Source organism: Dendrobates tinctorius, unplaced genomic scaffold, assembly GCF_039654945.1.
Source record: "Dendrobates tinctorius isolate UK_male_01 unplaced genomic scaffold, ASM3965494v1 ptg000086l, whole genome shotgun sequence".
NCBI lineage: Eukaryota > Metazoa > Chordata > Amphibia > Anura > Dendrobatidae > Dendrobates > Dendrobates tinctorius.
Window position 1 is genome coordinate 71439090 of NW_027361754.1, and position 19415 is coordinate 71458504.

General features: G+C 46.4%; 3 protein-coding genes across 12 annotated transcripts in view; 1 reads left to right on the forward strand and 2 right to left on the reverse strand.

The window, feature by feature from the left end:
* The window catches only part of LOC141098005 (putative oxidoreductase YteT), a 210622-nt gene that overhangs the window by 108354 nt on the left and 82853 nt on the right, over positions 1-19415 (reverse strand). For all 4 annotated transcript variants that reach the window (XM_073585593.1, XM_073585592.1, XM_073585591.1 and 1 more), the window contains one exon: positions 17804-17938. In XM_073585593.1, the coding sequence (XP_073441694.1) occupies positions 17804-17938 (135 nt within the window). The remainder of the gene's footprint in view (positions 1-17803; positions 17939-19415) is intronic.
* LOC141098006 (uncharacterized) overlaps positions 1-19415 on the forward strand; it is a 165677-nt gene that overhangs the window by 93514 nt on the left and 52748 nt on the right. Inside the window, exons 1-5 of one of the 7 annotated variants that reach the window (XR_012234111.1) lie at positions 5779-6210; positions 8820-8890; positions 9269-9325; positions 9979-11150; positions 13751-15195. Coding sequence is in view for 1 of the 7 variants with exons in the window: in XM_073585595.1 (XP_073441696.1) it covers positions 10967-11150; positions 13751-13821; positions 14200-14256 (312 nt within the window). In the remaining 6 variants the exon portion in view is untranslated. The other 6 variants (XR_012234112.1, XM_073585595.1, XR_012234107.1 and 3 more) reach the window with 6 other exon arrangements.
* On the reverse strand, positions 617-4301 carry LOC141098004 (uncharacterized). The gene is made up of 3 exons (XM_073585590.1): positions 2006-4301; positions 1572-1628; positions 617-928 (listed from the first exon to the last, which is right to left on the reverse strand). The coding sequence occupies exon 1, from the start codon at positions 4297-4299 to the stop codon at positions 2413-2415; it is 1887 nt and encodes a 628-aa protein (XP_073441691.1). The 5' UTR covers positions 4300-4301; the 3' UTR covers positions 617-928; positions 1572-1628; positions 2006-2412.

Below are 19415 nucleotides of genomic sequence, written 5' to 3' on the forward strand. Positions count from 1 at the left end.
TCAGCAAAGTCCAGATCAGGGTTTTGCAAGGTTATAATACGCAACTGTCCTCTGTGGGTACTAGATAGGAGTCCTTCAATGAACTGCTCCTTTAACAGTTTATCTTCTTCCTTTACACTGTCAGGATCAACTTGCTTAACTGCTCGCAGCACCTCCTGCAGGTTGAGAGCATAATCCCTGATTGACTGTCCTGCGCCTTCTGTTTACAGCCAAAGAACCTCATCTTGATCTCAGCTGCAGTGCGAGTGTAAAGGTGCTCCTCAGCTTGGCCAGGATCTTTGCAACAATCTCTTTATCATTGTCCTGCCAGGCTTTCACCTCTCTGTGCTGCACCCGTTAGCTGTCCAATCAGGATATTCACTTTCTGGCTCTCAGACAGAGGGTATACTTTAAACAAACTGCACAGTCTCTCTTTAAATTCACTCGGTATGCGAATCACCCAAGTACTGTGGTAGCCAGGCCGCTCCCGGTATATAGGGCATAGACAGCGGCATTATGGAATACAAAAGTATGGAAATTCCAGGCTCTACCACCCGTAGATGGAGGAGCTCAGGGGGTAAAAAGACATATATACGTAATGAAGTAAACCCCGGCACTCAAAATGAGGACAAAGGAATGAATGCAAAAGTGAATTTATTGACACACTGCAAAGGGAACCTAACCAGAGCAACAACACCAACGTTTCGGCATAAAGCCTTTCTCAAGGTAGTTGCCTGAAAGGTGTGAACAAATAACAATGGTGGTGAGTGCATGTATATACACGTGATACATAGAGTGAATATATATACAAATATAATACAAATGTACAAATGAAATACAATGCGAGCGGAACATACATTACTGGTTACAATGAAGAGACACGGGTCACATAGGACGACCGGAAATTTTCACAAGAGGAGGTAAGGTTCCATATATTTCACAGAGTGTGCTTCATAGTAGCATGTAAAAGAAAGGTTCAACATAAGTAGGCATATGTACCAAAGAGAACGATATTAATAAGGGCACAGATAGTGGAACAGCCAGAGATAATGTCCGTAATGGAGGGAAAGGAAAGGAAGAAAAAAAGGAAAGGGAGAAAAACAAAGAAAAAGAAGGAGGAGAATGGGAAAAAGGGAAGAAAGGAGGGAAAGAAAGAGGGGGGAAAAAAAAGGGGAGGAAAAAGGAAAGAAAGAGAAAAAGAAAAAAAGAAAAAAAAGAAGAAAAAAAAGGAGAAAAAAAAAAAGGAGAAAAAAAGGAAGGAAGAAAGAAAGAAAGAAAGAAAAAGAGAAAGAAAAGAAGAGAGAAAAAAAAGAGAAGGGAAAGAAGGAAAGAAAGAGAAAGAGAAGGGAAGAGAAATAAGAGGAAGAAAATAGGGAGGGAAGAGGAAAGAGGAACAGAGGAGGAGGGAGAGAAAGGAAAAGAAGGGGGGGGGAAAAAGGGGGGGGAAAGGAAAAAAACAAAGAAAAAGCAAGGAGAGAGAAAAGAAAGGAAGGGAGGAAAGAGAGAGAAAAAAAGAAGAAGAAGAGGAGGAGGGAGAGGAGGAACACGGCAGATGAGTACATTGGAGAGCCTCAGGAGATTAGGGTACATACCGTAAGTGGAGGAGTGACAGGGTCACTATATGAGAAGAGTGGAAGGTGGGTGGACGCCTGAAAAAGTAAACAGGTTTAGTCAGCTGGAGAACGATGAGGAGTGAGTGAAGGTTCCAGAGCGGGGGTACCTGCAGTGGATGGCCGTGACAGGCTCATGTGGCAGTGGAAGCGGCTGCGGCGGCGTAACATACACTGGCAGGGCCGCGCCATTATGAAGGGGCCGGCCATGTCACGTGGGAGGCATCATTTCCGGTGGTGCACAATGGGCATGCGCGTGATAGTGATAGTACATGACGTGCTCTGTCATGTGACCGCGCGGTAGCGCGCGGTGAAGCGCAGAAGGACGCGCATGGGGAAGAGGCCATGTCTATAGAGCACAGAAACAATAGTAATAGGGCGGTCAGTGGGGGGGTGGAGTTTATCTGCCGAATTACCTGTGAAGGTGCGTGAATAAGGGTGTACCGCTGAAAAGAAGTTGTGCAGGTGAGGTTCAATGATGTGAAATCTAAAAGGGAAAAAAAGGAGAAAGGGTTAAAATCCTGCAAAAAAAGGGAAAACTTGGCAAGAGGGGAAGAAAGACCGCATGGGTATACGTACGAGTATCCCCACATGTGTGTGTACGTGTGCACACACAAATCTGTACATGTGACGGCGTCTACATATATGAGTACCCAGGCCAACATAAATTAAAGACATATAGAAGTACGCAGGTCGACATAAATTAAGGACATATAGCAAACCGAGGTCCATTATAGCCAGCATGGAAGCTGACAGTAATGGAGTCCCGTATACAAGGCAATCGGAATGAGAAAGGACCAACCGAGCAAAGGGTATAGGTAAATCACCGGGGGGCGTCATATTCCCTATTAAGCCCTAAAGGCTCCATGGTTTGAAGAGTGTGAATCCAAAACGCCTCACGTTCCCTGAGAGTTTTTATACGATTACCACCACGGCGGGGTTGGATAATCTGTTCGATCACTTGGAATCTCAGTTGTGGGATGGAGTGACCAGCAGTATGAAAGTGAGCCGGGATGGGTAGGGTAGTCAGTTTACAGCGAATCGTGGATTTATGTTTGTTGATGCGGTCACGGATATGCTGAGTGGTCTCGCCAACATACCCGAGGCCGCATGGGCACTTGATAAGGTAAATGACGTAGTTTGATTCACAAGTGAAGTATCCAGGGATGGGGAACTTCTTTCCGGTGCGTGGGTGTGTAAAGAATTCGCCTTTCGTGATGTGTGAGCATTGGAGGCAATGCAAGCAAGGGAAAGTACCCTTGCGTTGGCAAGAGAAGAAGGTCTGTTTAGCCAATGGCTTGGAGGGGCCAATGTCCGCCCTAACTAGGGAATCTCTGAGGTTCTGGGGACGATTATGACAAATCAGGGGCCGAGACACAAACTCCGGGACAGTGGGATATGCTAGACGAAGTAATGGCCAATGTTTGAAAATGACGCCATTAATAAGGGGGCTGAATGGGTGGTAGGTACTGACAAAAGGAATGCTCTTGCGGCTCTGAGAGTCAGGGGTTGGAGTGAGGGTCTGAGGTTTTGCATAAGATGGATAGCCTCTTGCTAGAAATTTTTTATCCATGTCGATGTGTCGTGTGTCCCTGGTGGAGGAATCTGACACGATCCGGTCGACACGGCAGTGCTGGGAGTGAGGGAGGGATCTCTTGATGTGTCGCGGGTGACAGCTGGAGTATAGGAGAAGGCTGTTTCTGTCTGTTGGTTTTGTGTACAAGTCCGTCGAGAGGGTATGATCGGCGTTAATAATAACGGTAGTATCAAGGAAATTGATGGAATGGTCACTATGATGAAGGGTGAACGAGATATTGTCAGTGGCGTTATTGATGTCGGAGAAGAAGGAAGTGAGTGATGTAATGTCACCTGTCCAGATGAGAAAGATATCATCTATGTAGCGTTTCCACAATGCTACCTGATTCTCGAATAATGGATGAGGGTAGATATGGTTATGCTCAAAAAAGTCCATGTAGATATTGGCATAGGGGGGCGCGACGTTGGATCCCATCGCGGTCCCTCTACACTGCAGAAAGAATTGATCTTCAAAAAGGAAAAAATTCTTAGTAAGGACCACCTCAAGCATATCCAAACAGAAATCTTTCTTGGGAGGGGAAAGGTCCATGTAAGTATCCAGGAACTTGTCAACTGCATGGAGGCCTTCGTGATGGTTAATACTGGTGTACAAACTTGAGACATCCAGGGTAACTAGCAAGCAATTGGAAGGGACGCTTGTGATGGATCTAATAATGGTCAGGAAGTGATTGGTATCCTTCAGGTACGAGGCAATTTTGGGGATATGAGGAGTAAATATTTTCTCCAGAGTAATGGAGATGGGTGAAAATAATGAATCGGTGGACGCGACTATGGGACGGCCGGGTGGAGAAGTCAAATTCTTATGGATCTTGGGAAGTGTGTAGAAAACAGGGGTAATGGGATGGTTATTAATCAGAAATTCACAGAGTTTATCGTCGATGGTGGCTTTTTGTTTGTACATTTTTACTTTCTCTTGTATGAGAGTGGAGATGTGGGATGTGGGATCACGGGGTAATGGGCGGTAAGTACTGGTATCGCCAAGTTGTTGGCGGATCTCATCGATGTAATAGGTCCTGTCAAGGACCACAATTGCTCCACCTTTGTCAGCCGGTTTAATCACAATATTCTTGTAGCCTTTGAGGGAGATCAAGGCCCTGCGTTCATCGGGGGTCATGTTACTCTTGATGTAGAAAGTGCCCTTGTTGATATCAGCTGTGAGGGTGTGAATATCCCTGGAGACTAAGCTGATAAAAGTTTCAACAGGATGATAGCAGCGTCGTGGTTTTTCTTAACTGCTAGGGATCCTAAGGTTAAGGCCCGTAAGTGTAAACCCCATAGGGGATGCAGATGTCACAGATGTGGTAGATGTTCGGTCAATGTCAGGGGCTTTTGTGGCAAAATGTGCTTTTAAGCGAAGGTTTCTAAAAAACCTGTTCAGATCGCGTTCTAAGTTGAAGGTGTTAAAGGAGGGGGTTGGACAAAAGGAGAGACCCTTCTGTAGGACCTGGGTCTCGAGGGGGGAAAGGGTTTGACTGGATATGTTGTAGACAATATTGTCCCTACCTGCGAGCGGGTGGTCACTCGGTCTGGACGTCCCCCGGTGTTTCTGACCCCTCCTCGTCGGTTTTTGCCAGGGCGTCTCGGGCCTAAAAAAGACTGAGAATCTGTGGAAAAATGATCGCTGTCAGATCCGGAGGAGGGACCATCTCCACGACGGAAGTTGCGAGAAGGAGCGGACGAATGCCATCGATAGACTCGATTCTTAAGATAATCTTCCTGATCCCGTAGGAATTTGTCGCGTTTGCGAACCTGAAGAGTGTCCCTGTATTCGGAGAGTGTGGAGTTACACTTGTTCTTGAGTTCTTCAAAGGCCGTAGCATTCAGCGTTTGAGAGAGAGTTGTGTCTCGATGTTCTTGATATTTGTGTCAATGCTGATCAGTTCCCTTTGCAAGTGGTCAATTGTAAGAAGAATAATGTCAAAAGAGCATTTATTGAGAATACTCTCAAATGATTTACAATACTCAGAGTTGTCTGAGAACAATGTAGGCCTTAGGGAGACTCTGAGCCCCCTCGGTATTCTCAGGTTCCTATAATACTCAGCCAAAGTGGCTGCGTGTAGTTCAAGGGCCGTGTTCCTCTTAGTTTCCCTCAGGTAGTCCCGGGTACGGATCTCATCTGAAGGAACAGTGAGGAACTGAGTCCTAGTGGTCACCTTGGATAAAATACTGGCGGCTTGTTCATCACTAAAGGAGAGGACAGGTGCCGACATGAGATAAATAGGTACGGTGGGGGCACCGGAAAAAATATGTAATACAAAAGTATGGAAATTCCAGGCTCTACCACCCGTAGATGGAGGTGCTCAGGGGGTAAAAAGACATATATACGTAATGAAGTAAACCCCGGCACTCAAAATGAGGACAAAGGAATGAATGCAAAAGTGAATTTATTGACACACTGCAAAGGGAACCTAACCAGAGCAACAACACCAACGTTTCGGCATAAAGCCTTTCTCAAGGTAGTTGCCTGAAAGGTGTGAACAAATAACAATGGTGGTGAGTGCATGTATATACACGTGAACAAGCCGCCAGAGTCTCCCTAAGGCCTACATTGTTCTCAGACAACTCTGAATATTGTAAATCATTTGAGAGTATTCTCAATAAATGCTCTTTTGACATTATTCTTCTTACAATTGACCACTTGCAAAGGGAACTGATCAGCATTGACACAAATATCAAGAACATCGAGACACAACTCTCTCAAACGCTGAATGCTACGGCCTTTGAAGAACTCAAGAACAAGTGTAACTCCACACTCTCCGAATACAGGGACACTCTTCAGGTTCGCAAACGCGACAAATTCCTACGGGATCAGGAAGATTATCTTAAGAATCGAGTCTATCGATGGCATTCGTCCGCTCCTTCTCGCAACTTCCGTCGTGGAGATGGTCCCTCCTCCGGATCCGACAGCGATCATTTTTCCACAGATTCTCAGTCTTTTTTAGGCCCGAGACGCCCTGGCAAAAACCGACGAGGAGGGGTCAGAAACACCAGGGGACGTCCAGACCGAGTGACCACCCGCTCCCAGGTAGGGACAATATTGTCTACAACATATCCAGTCAAACCCTTTCCCCCCTCGAGACCCAGGTCCTACAGAAGGGTCTCTCCTTTTGTCCAACCCCCTCCTTTAACACCTTCAACTTAGAACGCGATCTGAACAGGTTTTTTAGAAACCTTCGCTTAAAAGCACATTTTGCCACAAAATCCCCTGACATTGACCGAACATCTACCACATCTGTGACATCTGCATCCCCTATGGGGTTTACACTCACGGGCCTTAACCTTAGGATCCCTAGCAGTTATCAACCACCATGCTGCTATCATCCTGTTGAAACTTTTATCGGCTTAGTCTCCAGGGATATTCACACCCTCACAGCTGATATCAACAAGGGCACTTTCCACATCAAGAGTAACATGACCCCCGATGAACGCAGGGCCTTGATCTCCCTCAAAGGCTACAAGAATATTGTGATTAAACCGGCTGACAAAGGTGGAGCAATTGTGGTCCTTGACAGGACCTATTACATCGATGAGATCCGCCAACAACTTGGCGATACCAGTACTTACCGCCCATTACCCCGTGATCCCACATCCCACATCTCCACTCTCATACAAGAGAAAGTAAAAATGTACAAACAAAAAGCCACCATCGACGATAAACTCTGTGAATTTCTGATTAATAACCATCCCATTACCCCTGTTTTCTACACACTTCCCAAGATCCATAAGAATTTGACTTCTCCACCCGGCCGTCCCATAGTCGCGTCCACCGATTCATTATTTTCACCCATCTCCATTACTCTGGAGAAAATATTTACTCCTCATATCCCCAAAATTGCCTCGTACCTGAAGGATACCAATCACTTCCTGACCATTATTAGATCCATCACAAGCGTCCCTTCCAATTGCTTGCTAGTTACCCTGGATGTCTCAAGTTTGTACACCAGTATTAACCATCACGAAGGCCTCCATGCAGTTGACAAGTTCCTGGATACTTACATGGACCTTTCCCCTCCCAAGAAAGATTTCTGTTTGGATATGCTTGAGGTGGTCCTTACTAAGAATTTTTTCCTTTTTGAAGATCAATTCTTTCTGCAGTGTAGAGGGACCGCGATGGGATCCAACGTCGCACCCCCCTATGCCAATATCTACATGGACTTTTTTGAGCATAACCATATCTACCCTCATTCATTATTCGAGAATCAGGTAGCATTGCGGAAACGCTACATAGATGATATCTTTCTCATCTGGACAGGTGACATTACATCACTCACTTCCTTCTTCTCCGACATCAATAACGCCACTGACAATATCTCGTTCACCCTTCATCATAGTGACCATTCCATCAATTTCCTTGATACTACCGTTATTATTAACGCCGATCATACCCTCTCGACGGACTTGTACACAAAACCAACAGACAGAAACAGCCTTCTCCTATACTCCAGCTGTCACCAGCGACACATCAAGAGATCCCTCCCTCACTCCCAGCACTGCCGTGTCGACCGGATCGTGTCAGATTCCTCCACCAGGGACACACGACACATCGACATGGATAAAAAATTTCTAGCAAGTGGCTATCCATCTTATGCAAAACCTCAGACCCTTACTCCAACCCCTGACTCTCAGAGCCGCAAGAGCATTCCTTTTGTCAGTACCTACCACCCATTCAGCCCTCTTATTAATGGCGTCATTTTCAAACATTGGCCATTACTTCGTCTAGCATATCCCACTGTCCCGGAGTTTGTGTCTCGGCCCCTGATTTGTCATAAACGTCCCCAGAACCTCAGGGATTCCCTAGTTAGGACGGACATTGGCCCCTCCAAGCCATTGGCTAAACAGACCTTCTTCTCTTGCCAACGCAAGGGTACTTTCCCTTGCTTGCATTGCCTCCAATGCTCACACATCACGAAAGGCGAATTCTTTACACACCCACGCACCGGAAAGAAGTTCCCCATCCCTGGATACTTCACTTGTGAATCAAACTACGTCATTTACCTGATCAAGTGCCCATGCGGCCTCGGGTATGTTGGCGAGACCACTCAGCATATCCGTGACTGCATCAACAAACATAAATCCACGATTCGCTGTAAACTGACTACCCTACCCATCCCGGCTCACTTTCATACTGCTGGTCACTCCATCCCACAACTGAGATTCCAAGTGATCGAACAGATTATCCAACCCCGCCGTGGCGGTAATTGTATAAAAACTCTCAGGGAACGTGAGGCGTTTTGGATTCACACTCTTCAAACCATGGAGCCTTTAGGGCTTAATAGGGAATATGACGCCCCCCGGTGATTTATCTATACCCTTTGTTCGGTTGGTCCTTTCTCATTCCGATTGCCTTGTATACGGGACTCCATTACTGTCAGCTTCCATGCTGGCTATAATGGACCTCGGTTTGCTATATGTCCTTAATTTATGTCGACCTGCGTACTTCTATATGTCTTTAATTTATGTTGGCCTGGGTACTCATATATGTAGACGCCGTCACATGTACAGATTTGTGTGTGCACACGTACACACACATGTGGGGATACTCGTACGTATACCCATGCGGTCTTTCTTCCCCTCTTGCCAAGTTTTCCCTTTTTTTGCAGGATTTTAACCCTTTCTCCTTTTTTTCCCTTTTAGATTTCACATCATTGAACCTCACCTGCACAACTTCTTTTCAGCGGTACACCCTTATTCACGCACCTTCACAGGTAATTCGGCAGATAAACTCCACCCCCCCTACTGACCGCCCTATTACTATTGTTTCTGTGCTCTATAGACATGGCCTCTTCCCCATGCGCGTCCTTCTGCGCTTCACCGCGCGCTACCGCGCGGTCACATGACAGAGCACGTCATGTACTATCACTATCACGCGCATGCCCATTGCGCACCACCGGAAATGATGCCTCCCACGTGACATGGCCGGCCCCTTCATAATGGCGCGGCCCTGCCAGTGTATGTTACGCCGCCGCAGCCGCTTCCACTGCCACATGAGCCTGTCACGGCCATCCACTGCAGGTACCCCCGCTCTGGAACCTTCACTCACTCCTCATCGTTCTCCAGCTGACTAAACCTGTTTACTTTTTCAGGCGTCCACCCACCTTCCACTCTTCTCATATAGTGACCCTGTCACTCCTCCACTTACGGTATGTGCCCTAATCTCCTGAGGCTCTCCAGTGTACTCATCTGCCGTGTTCCTCCTCTCCCTCCTCCTCTTCTTCTTCTTTTTTTCTCTCTCTTTCCTCCCTTCCTTTCTTTTCTCTCTCCTTGCTTTTTCTTTGTTTTTTTCCTTTTCCCCCCCTTCCCCCCCCCCCTTCTTTTCCTTTCTCTCCCTCCTCCTCTGTTCCTCTTTCCTCTTCCCTCCCTATTTTCTTCCTCTTATTTCTCTCCCCTTCTCTTTCTTTCCTTCTTTCCCTTCTCTTTTTTTCTCTCTTCTTTTCTTTCTCTTTTTCTTTCTTTCTTTCTTTCTTTCTTTCTTTCTTTTTTCCTTCCTTCCTTTTTTTCTCCTTTTTTTTTTTTTTTTTCTTCCTTTTTTTTCTTCTTTTTTTTCTTTTTCTCTTTCTTTCCTTTTTCATCCCCTTTTTTTCCCCCTCTTTCTTTCCCTCCTTTCTTCCCTTTTTCCCATTCTCCTCCTTCTTTTTCTTTGTTTTTTCTCCCTTTCCTTTTTTTCTTCCTTTCCTTTCCCTCCATTACGGACATTATCTCTGGCTGTTCCACTATCTGTGCCCTTATTAATATCGTTCTCTTTGGTACATATGCCTACTTATGTTGAACCTTTCTTTTACATGCTACTATGAAGCACACTCTGTGAAATATATGGAACCTTACCTCCTCTTGTGAAAATTTCCGGTCGTCCTATGTGACCCGTGTCTCTTCATTGTAACCAGTAATGTATGTTCCGCTCGCATTGTATTTCTTTTGTACATTTGTATTATATTTGTATATATATTCACTCTATGTATCACGTGTATATACATGCACTCACCACCATTGTTATTTGTTCACAACTTTCAGGCAACTACCTTGAGAAAGGCTTTATGCCGAAACGTTGGTGTTGTTGCTCTGGTTAGGTTCCCTTTGCAGTGTGTCAATAAATTCACTTTTGCATTCATTCCTTTGTCCTCATTTGGAGTGCCGGGGTTTACTTCATTACGTATATGTCTTTTTACCCCCTGAGCACCTCCATCTACGGGTGGTAGAGCCTGGAATTTCCATACTTTTGTATTAAATATTTTTTCCGGTGCCCCCACCGTACCTATTTATCTCATGTCGGCACCTGTCCTCTCCTTTAGTGATGAACAAGCCGCCAGTATTTTATCCAAGGTGACCACTAGGACTCAGTTCCTCACTGTTCCTTCAGATGAGATCCGTACCCGGGACTACCTGAGGGAAACTAAGAGGAACACGGCCCTTGAACTACACGCAGCCACTTTGGCTGAGTATTATAGGAACCAGAGAATACCGAGGGGGCTCAGAGTCTCCCTAAGGCCTACATTGTTCTCAGACAACTCTGAGTATTGTAAATCATTTGAGAGTATTCTCAATAAATGCTCTTTTGACATTATTCTTCTTACAATTGACCACTTGCAAAGGGAACTGATCAGCATTGACACAAATATCAAGAACATCGAGACACAACTCTCTCAAACGCTGAATGCTACGGCCTTTGAAGAACTCAAGAACAAGTGTAACTCCACACTCTCCGAATACAGGGACACTCTTCAGGTTCGCAAACGCGACATATTCCTACGGGATCAGGAAGATTATCTTAAGAATCGAGTCTATCGATGGCATTCGTCTGCTCCTTCTCGCAACTTCCGTCGTGGAGATGGTCCCTCCTCCGGATCCGACAGCGATCATTTTTCCACAGATTCTCAGTCTTTTTTAGGCCCGAGACGCCCTGGCAAAAACCGACGAGGAGGGGTCAGAAACACCGGGGGACGTCCAGACCGAGTGACCACCCGCTCCTAGGTAGGGACAATATTGTCTACAACATATCCAGTCAAACCCTTTCCCCCCTTGAGACCCAGGTCCTACAGAAGGGTCTCTCCTTTTGTCCAACCCCCTCCTTTAACACCTTCAACTTAGAACGCGATCTGAACAGGTTTTTTAGAAACCTTCGCTTAAAAGCACATTTTGCCACAAAAGCCCCTGACATTGACCGAACATCTACCACATCTGTGACATCTGCATCCCCTATGGGGTTTACACTTACGGGCCTTAACCTTAGGATCCCTAGCAGTTATCAACCACCACGCTGCTATCATCCTGTTGAAACTTTTATCAGCTTAGTCTCCAGGGATATTCACACCCTCACAGCTGATATCAACAAGGGCACTTTCCACATCAAGAGTAACATGACCCCCGATGAACGCAGGGCCTTGATCTCCCTCAAAGGCTACAAGAATATTGTGATTAAACCGGCTGACAAAGGTGGAGCAATTGTGGTCCTTGACAGGACCTATTACATCGATGAGATCCGCCAACAACTTGGCGATACCAGTACTTACCGCCCATTACCCCGTGATCCCACATCCCACATCTCCACTCTCATACAAGAGAAAGTAAAAATGTACAAACAAAAAGCCACCATCGACGATAAACTCTGTGAATTTCTGATTAATAACCATCCCATTACCCCTGTTTTCTACACACTTCCCAAGATCCATAAGAATTTGACTTCTCCACCCGGCCGTCCCATAGTCGCGTCCACCGATTCATTATTTTCACCCATCTCCATTACTCTGGAGAAAATATTTACTCCTCATATCCCCAAAATTGCCTCGTACCTGAAGGATACCAATCACTTCCTGACCATTATTAGATCCATCACAAGCGTCCCTTCCAATTGCTTGCTAGTTACCCTGGATGTCTCAAATTTGTACACCAGTATTAACCATCACGAAGGCCTCCATGCAGTTGACAAGTTCCTGGATACTTACATGGACCTTTCCCCTCCCAAGAAAGATTTCTGTTTGGATATGCTTGAGGTGGTCCTTACTAAGAATTTTTTCCTTTTTGAAGATCAATTCTTTCTGCAGTGTAGAGGGACCGCGATGGGATCCAACGTCGCGCCCCCCTATGCCAATATCTACATGGACTTTTTTGAGCATAACCATATCTACCCTCATCCATTATTCGAGAATCAGGTAGCATTGTGGAAACGCTACATAGATGATATCTTTCTCATCTGGACAGGTGACATTACATCACTCACTTCCTTCTTCTCCGACATCAATAACGCCACTGACAATATCTCGTTCACCCTTCATCATAGTGACCATTCCATCAATTTCCTTGATACTACCGTTATTATTAACGCCGATCATACCCTCTCGACGGACTTGTACACAAAACCAACAGACAGAAACAGCCTTCTCCTATACTCCAGCTGTCACCCGCGACACATCAAGAGATCCCTCCCTCACTCCCAGCACTGCCGTGTCGACCGGATCGTGTCAGATTCCTCCACCAGGGACACACGACACATCGACATGGATAAAAAATTTCTAGCAAGAGGCTATCCATCTTATGCAAAACCTCAGACCCTCACTCCAACCCGACTCTCAGAGCCGCAAGAGCATTCCTTTTGTCAGTACCTACCACCCATTCAGCCCTCTTATTAATGGCGTCATTTTCAAACATTGGCCATTACTTCGTCTAGCATATCCCACTGTCCCGGAGTTTGTGTCTCGGCCCCTGATTTGTCATAAACGTCCCCAGAACCTCAGGGATTCCCTAGTTAGGGCGGACATTGGCCCCTCCAAGCCATTGGCTAAACAGACCTTCTTCTCTTGCCAACGCAAGGGTACTTTCCCTTGCTTGCATTGCCTCCAATGCTCACACATCACGAAAGGCGAATTCTTTACACACCCACGCACCGGAAAGAAGTTCCCCATCCCTGGATACTTCACTTGTGAATCAAACTACGTCATTTACCTGATCAAGTGCCCATGCGGCCTCGGGTATGTTGGCGAGACCACTCAGCATATCCGTGACCGCATCAACAAACATAAATCCACGATTCGCTGTAAACTGACTACCCTACCCATCCCGGCTCACTTTCATACTGCTGGTCACTCCATCCCACAACTGAGATTCCAAGTGATCGAACAGATTATCCAACCCCGTATAATCGTATAAAAACTCTCAGGGAACGTGAGGCGTTTTGGATTCACACTCTTCAAACCATGGAGCCTTTAGGGCTTAATAGGGAATATGACGCCCCCCGGTGATTTATCTATACCCTTTGCTCGGTTGGTCCTTTCTCATTCCGATTGCCTTGTATACGGGACTCCATTACTGTCAGCTTCCATGCTGGCTGTAATGGACCTCGGTTTGCTATATGTCCTTAATTTATGTCGACCTGCGTACTTCTATATGTCTTTAATTTATGTTGGCCTGGGTACTCATATATGTAGACGCCGTCACATGTACAGATTTGTGTGTGCACACGTACACACACATGTGGGGATACTCGTACGTATACCCATGCGGTCTTTCTTCCCCTCTTGCCAAGTTTTCCCTTTTTTTGCAGGATTTTAACCCTTTCTCCTTTTTTTCCCTTTTAGATTTCACATCATTGAACCTCACCTGCACAACTTCTTTTCAGCGGTACACCCTTATTCACGCACCTTCACAGGTAATTCGGCAGATAAACTCCACCCCCCCTACTGACCGCCCTATTACTATTGTTTCTGTGCTCTATAGACATGGCCTCTTCCCCATGCGCGTCCTTCTGCGCTTCACCGCGCGCTACCGCGCGGTCACATGACAGAGCACGTCATGTACTATCACTATCACGCGCATGCCCATTGCGCACCACCGGAAATGATGCCTCCCACGTGACATGGCCGGCCCCTTCATAATGGCGCGGCCCTGCCAGTGTATGTTACGCCGCCGCAGCCGCTTCTACTGCCACATGAGCCTGTCACGGCCATCCACTGCAGGTACCCCCGCTCTGGAACCTTCACTCACTCCTCATCGTTCTCCAGCTGACTAAACCTGTTTACTTTTTCAGGCGTCCACCCACCTTCCACTCTTCTCATATAGTGACCCTGTCACTCCTCCACTTACGGTATGTGCCCTAATCTCCTGAGGCTCTCCAGTGTACTCATCTGCCGTGTTCCTCCTCTCCCTCCTCCTCTTCTTCTTCTTTTTTTCTCTCTCTTTCCTCCCTTCCTTTCTTTTCTCTCTCCTTGCTTTTTCTTTGTTTTTTTCCTTTTCCCCCCCTTTCCCCCCCCCCTTCTTTTCCTTTCTCTCCCTCCTCCTCTGTTCCTCTTTCCTCTTCCCTCCCTATTTTCTTCCTCTTATTTCTCTTCCCTTCTCTTTCTCTTTCTTTCCTTCTTTCCCTTCTCTTTTTTTTCTCTCTTCTTTTCTTTCTCTTTTTCTTTCTTTCTTTCTTTCTTCCTTCCTTCCTTTTTTTCTCCTTTTTTTTTTTTCTTCCTTTTTTTCTTTTTCTCTTTCTTTCCTTTTTCATCCCCTTTTTTTTTCCCCTCTTTCTTTCCCTCCTTTCTTCCCTTTTTCCCATTCTCCTCCTTCTTTTTCTTTGTTTTTTCTCCCTTTCCTTTTTTTCTTCCTTTCCTTTCCCTCCATTACGGACATTATCTCTGGCTGTTCCACTATTTGTGCCCTTATTAATATCGTTCTCTTTGGTACATATGCCTACTTATGTTGAACCTTTCTTTTACATGCTACTATGAAGCACACTCTGTGAAATATATGGAACCTTACCTCCTCTTGTGAAAATTTCCGGTCGTCCTATGTGACCCGTGTCTCTTCATTGTAACCAGTAATGTATGTTCCGCTCGCATTGTATTTCTTTTGTACATTTGTATTATATTTGTATATATATTCACTCTATGTATCACGTGTATATACATGCACTCACCACCATTGTTATTTGTTCACGCCTTTCAGGCAACTACCTTGAGAAAGGCTTTATGCCGAAACGTTGGTGTTGTTGCTCTGGTTAGGTTCCCTTTGCAGTGTGTCAATAAATTCACTTTTGCATTCATTCCTTTGTCCTCATTTGGAGTGCCGGGGTTTACTTCATTACGTATAGCGGCATTATGGAGACCGCTGTGGCAGGCGCTCCTCCTGGCGGTGCTGCGGGGTTGGCACCGGCGCCTGCTGCTGCATCGCCGTTGGGCAAGGACATCCTCTCCCCCCCTAGTTAACGTTAGCCAGGGCCAGGGGGTTCTGGGAGCTCACCGGCGGACGCTTCACAGGCCCGACGCTTCGGGCTGTAGGCCTCAGCTCCTCCTCTCGCATGCTGTCCTCTCCTCCCGCGCGGCACTTTGCTTCTTCGCGCTCTGCGGCAGGCTCCACCCACGAAGGCCTGCCTCTTTCTTCCCGCGCGCGCCAAGCAGCGCGGTAATGGCGACTATTGGCGCCAATTTCACAAACACAGTCTTTTTGCACAAACACAGTCTATGGCACACAGGACCCAGGGATACCGGGCTCTGTAATCCTGTTCGTGTCGCCAAATTGGGTCGCCCTCCCAGGGCTGTGGGGTACTCGACACCGGGCCGGTGTCAGGGGAATGTGTCACAGCAGCGGTGACCCGGTCCGTGGCCCTGGGCGCCCAAGTAATGGGGGAATGTAGTTAATGGAATAGTTCGTGACGCCACCTGTGGTGCTCGGCAAGGGAGGTGTTAAGCCGACGCTGCATGCAGATCCGCTGGCACTGATGTTAGGGTGCAGCAAGGATGTAAAAGCTCCCCACAGGTGAAGCTATAGTCCCAGGGCAGTGTAGAGGTGGATGGCACGGTGATGTAGCAGTGCCGTAAGGGTAGGAAGCAGACAAGACACAGCGGGGTGCAATTTCTGTACCTTTACTTGATAACTGCAGGCTAGCCTGGAAGCAACTCAGGGATTCTCTCTCAGCAGACGGGCTGTGCAGTCTCCTTCCTAGCGCTTGTTTGAATGAAGCACTCCAGTACTAAGTTACTCTGAAGTTCCTCCTGTCAGATGTTCCCAAGAACCGTACTTGCACGGCAGACAGCTGTAGCCTCTCCCGGGGACTCCTACCTCTCCGAGTCCTGGCTCTCTATCCACGCTGCTGTTGTGCCTCAAGTCTTAGATGGGAGTAGGGCATTTACAGCCTCCTACTCCTCTGGTATCTGCTGTAGGACCGTAAGCGTCCATACAGCCGTGGAGACCAGGCTCCAGTTCATGCGCTCTCAAGCTGAGGGAGCTCTCCTTCCTAGCTCAATCTCCATCTTCTCTCTCCACGTCTGCACACTTCACCCTCCGCAGACTAACTGACTACCCCTTCCTCTTGGTCCTCGGAACACTCCTCCCCGTAATCCTGGTTCAGAGTTCCCCCTGCTGGCCTGGAGTGGAACTGTGTTGCATGTATGGATTGACTGCGAGAGAGACCCATCATTGCCTCCAAGCCTGGCATTACCCTCCCCTTCAGGAAGGCAAAGCCACTGTGGCGACCATACTCCTGGGGGCGCCACATAAGGCCTAATGGCCCCCATACACATTGGACTGTAGGCCAAATCTGTTGATATCGGTGGGACCTACCATAATCTAGCCATATGTATAAGGTCTAAAGGCCCCCATACACATAGGACTGTGGGCCAAACCTGTCGATATAGGCGGGATCTACCATAATACAGCCGTATGTATAATGTCTAAAGGCCCCCATACACATTGGACTGTGGGACAAACCTGTTGATATAGGTGGTTTCTACCATAATCCGGCATATGTATAAGGCCTAAAGTCCTCCATACACATTGGACTGCAGGCGGGTTCTAGCATAATATAGCTGTTTGTATTAGGCCTAAAGGGCCCCATACACATTGGACTGTGGGCCAAAACTGTTGATATTGGCGGAATCTACCGTGATCCGGCCGTATGTATAAGGCCTATAGGCCTCCATACACATTGGACTTTCGGCCAAGCCAGTCGATATCGGCGAGTTTTACCATAATCCGACAGTATGTATAAGGCCCAAATGCCCCATACACATTAGACTGTCGGTCAAACCTGTCGATGTCGGCGGGTTCTACCATAATCTAGCCGTATGTATAAGGCTGAAAGGCCCCCATACATCTTAGACTCTTAGACTATCATGGACCGAACCCACCGATATTGAAGAGTTCGGCCAATAGTTTAATGTGTTCAAGGGTCCTCAACTCTTCCCTGAAAGTGTATGTTGGTGAGATAAGGATTCAACATCCTTTTGGACTCTCGATCCCTTTGTTCTCATAGAGATAAGCAGACGCCAAAAATGTAGTAGTGGCTCTCTCTTATAGCAAACACAGGAAAGCAAGCGCTGCAGTGTAGTTGGGCGAGACAGCTCCAGGTCCTAAGGATGGTTCAGTCAACAGCTTTCTAATGTGTTTGAGGGGCTTAAAAGGAACCTGACAGCTAATACATGCTGCCCGATCTATAGGGAACGGACAGGGAGAAGTGACTGGGGACCCGCCTGTCAGACTAGTCTCCAAGCTCTTAAAGTAGGTTTCTCTCTGAAACGGGTCAGCTCTTCAGTCAAACATACATGGAAGAAATCAGTGCCTGATACATGCTGCCTGTGGATGGAGCAGCATATATCAGCTGTCAGGTTACCTTTAATTCTGTTTTCCGCATTTCCCGTTATCCCTTTATTTACCTGGTTGCTGACAACATCATTGTCACATTCGTAGACACATCTTCCATAAGGGCCGGTTTTTAAAGCGTCAGTCAGCGATTCAATATCGTAGACCCCATTGCTACATACAACAGACGTGGGCCAGCCAAAGTTTCCCTAAGAACCAAAACAAATGCATGATAAAAGTATTACATGAAAAATGTACAAAAAAGTGAAACAAATCCTGGTAATCGATATGGGAAGTTGGTTCATCGGTCAGGTCTGCAGATTGTATGTAAAAGTATAATTTGTAGTCACAGCATAAACTTGCATATAACATGCACACCTATGTAAAAAAAGATGATTCCCTCAAATCCTAACTTGTTACAACAAGCATGAATGCTCATTACATCATAACTGCAGCATCTCAAGTTGGGCCGACAAACAGTAAAATGAGCACATGATATGTTATTAAAGGGTCATCCAACAATTTAAAAACATGCTGTTTTTTTCCTCAAAAAGCACCACATCTGTCCTCAGGCTGTGTGGAGTATTGCAACATTTCCTTTCAAGTGAATGAGGCGATGAGCTGCAGTACCATGCACAAGCCATGGACTGGTGTGGTGCTGTTTCTAGGTGAATGCTGCCCTGTTTTCTATAAAGCCACATTCAGATGTCTGTCAAGCGCAGTCCGGATGCACAGACTGATCGCCGATCTCCTGACCAGAACATGACAGACTAATAGGCATATATGGGGCAGATGGGTTCTGGTTGGGAACCTGCGACCGGACCGTGCATCACGCTTCATAATCGAACTGTGTTTCACAGACACTTGAATGAGGTGTAATACCGGACCACCCATTTACCTCCAGCGAGCAGTACTGGATTTATGGCTACAATCTATGGGACGGAAGTTATGCATTTAAGAGGATTCATGGAAGAATAAAACATCATAAGGAATTATAAAGAATAATAATGTTATATAGGAAAAACTAACTTTCCAGCATTCTAGGGGTCCAACTACTAGGGTGTCTGATGTCAAACTGACTATTTGCAGTGACAATCAGCAGAATTATAAGTGCAGCTCTGGATCGGGATCGGTACAAAATAAGCAATGTAATGTATGTACACAGTGACTGCACCAGCAGAATAGTGAGTGCAGCTCTGGGGTACAATACAGGATGTAACTCAGGATCAGTATAAAATCAGTAATGTAATGTATGTACACAGTGACTGCACCAGCAGAATAGTGAGTGCAGCTCTGGGGTACAATACAGGATGTAACTCAGGATCAGTATAAAATCAGTAATGTAATGTATGTACACAGTGACTGCACCAGCAGAATAGTGAGTGCGGCTCCGGAGTATAATACAGGATGTAACTCAGGATCAGTACAGGATCAGTAGCGTAATGTATGTACACAGTGACTCCACCAGCAGAATAGTGAGTGCAGCTCTGGGGTATAATACAGGATGTAACTCAGGATCAGTAATGTAATGTATGTACACAGTGACTCCACCAGCAGAATAGTGAGTGCTGCTCCGGAGTATAATACAGGATGTAACTCAGGATCAGTACAGGATCAGAAATGTAATGTATGTACACAGTGACTGCACCAGCAGAATAGTGAGTGCAGCTCTGGAGTATAATACAG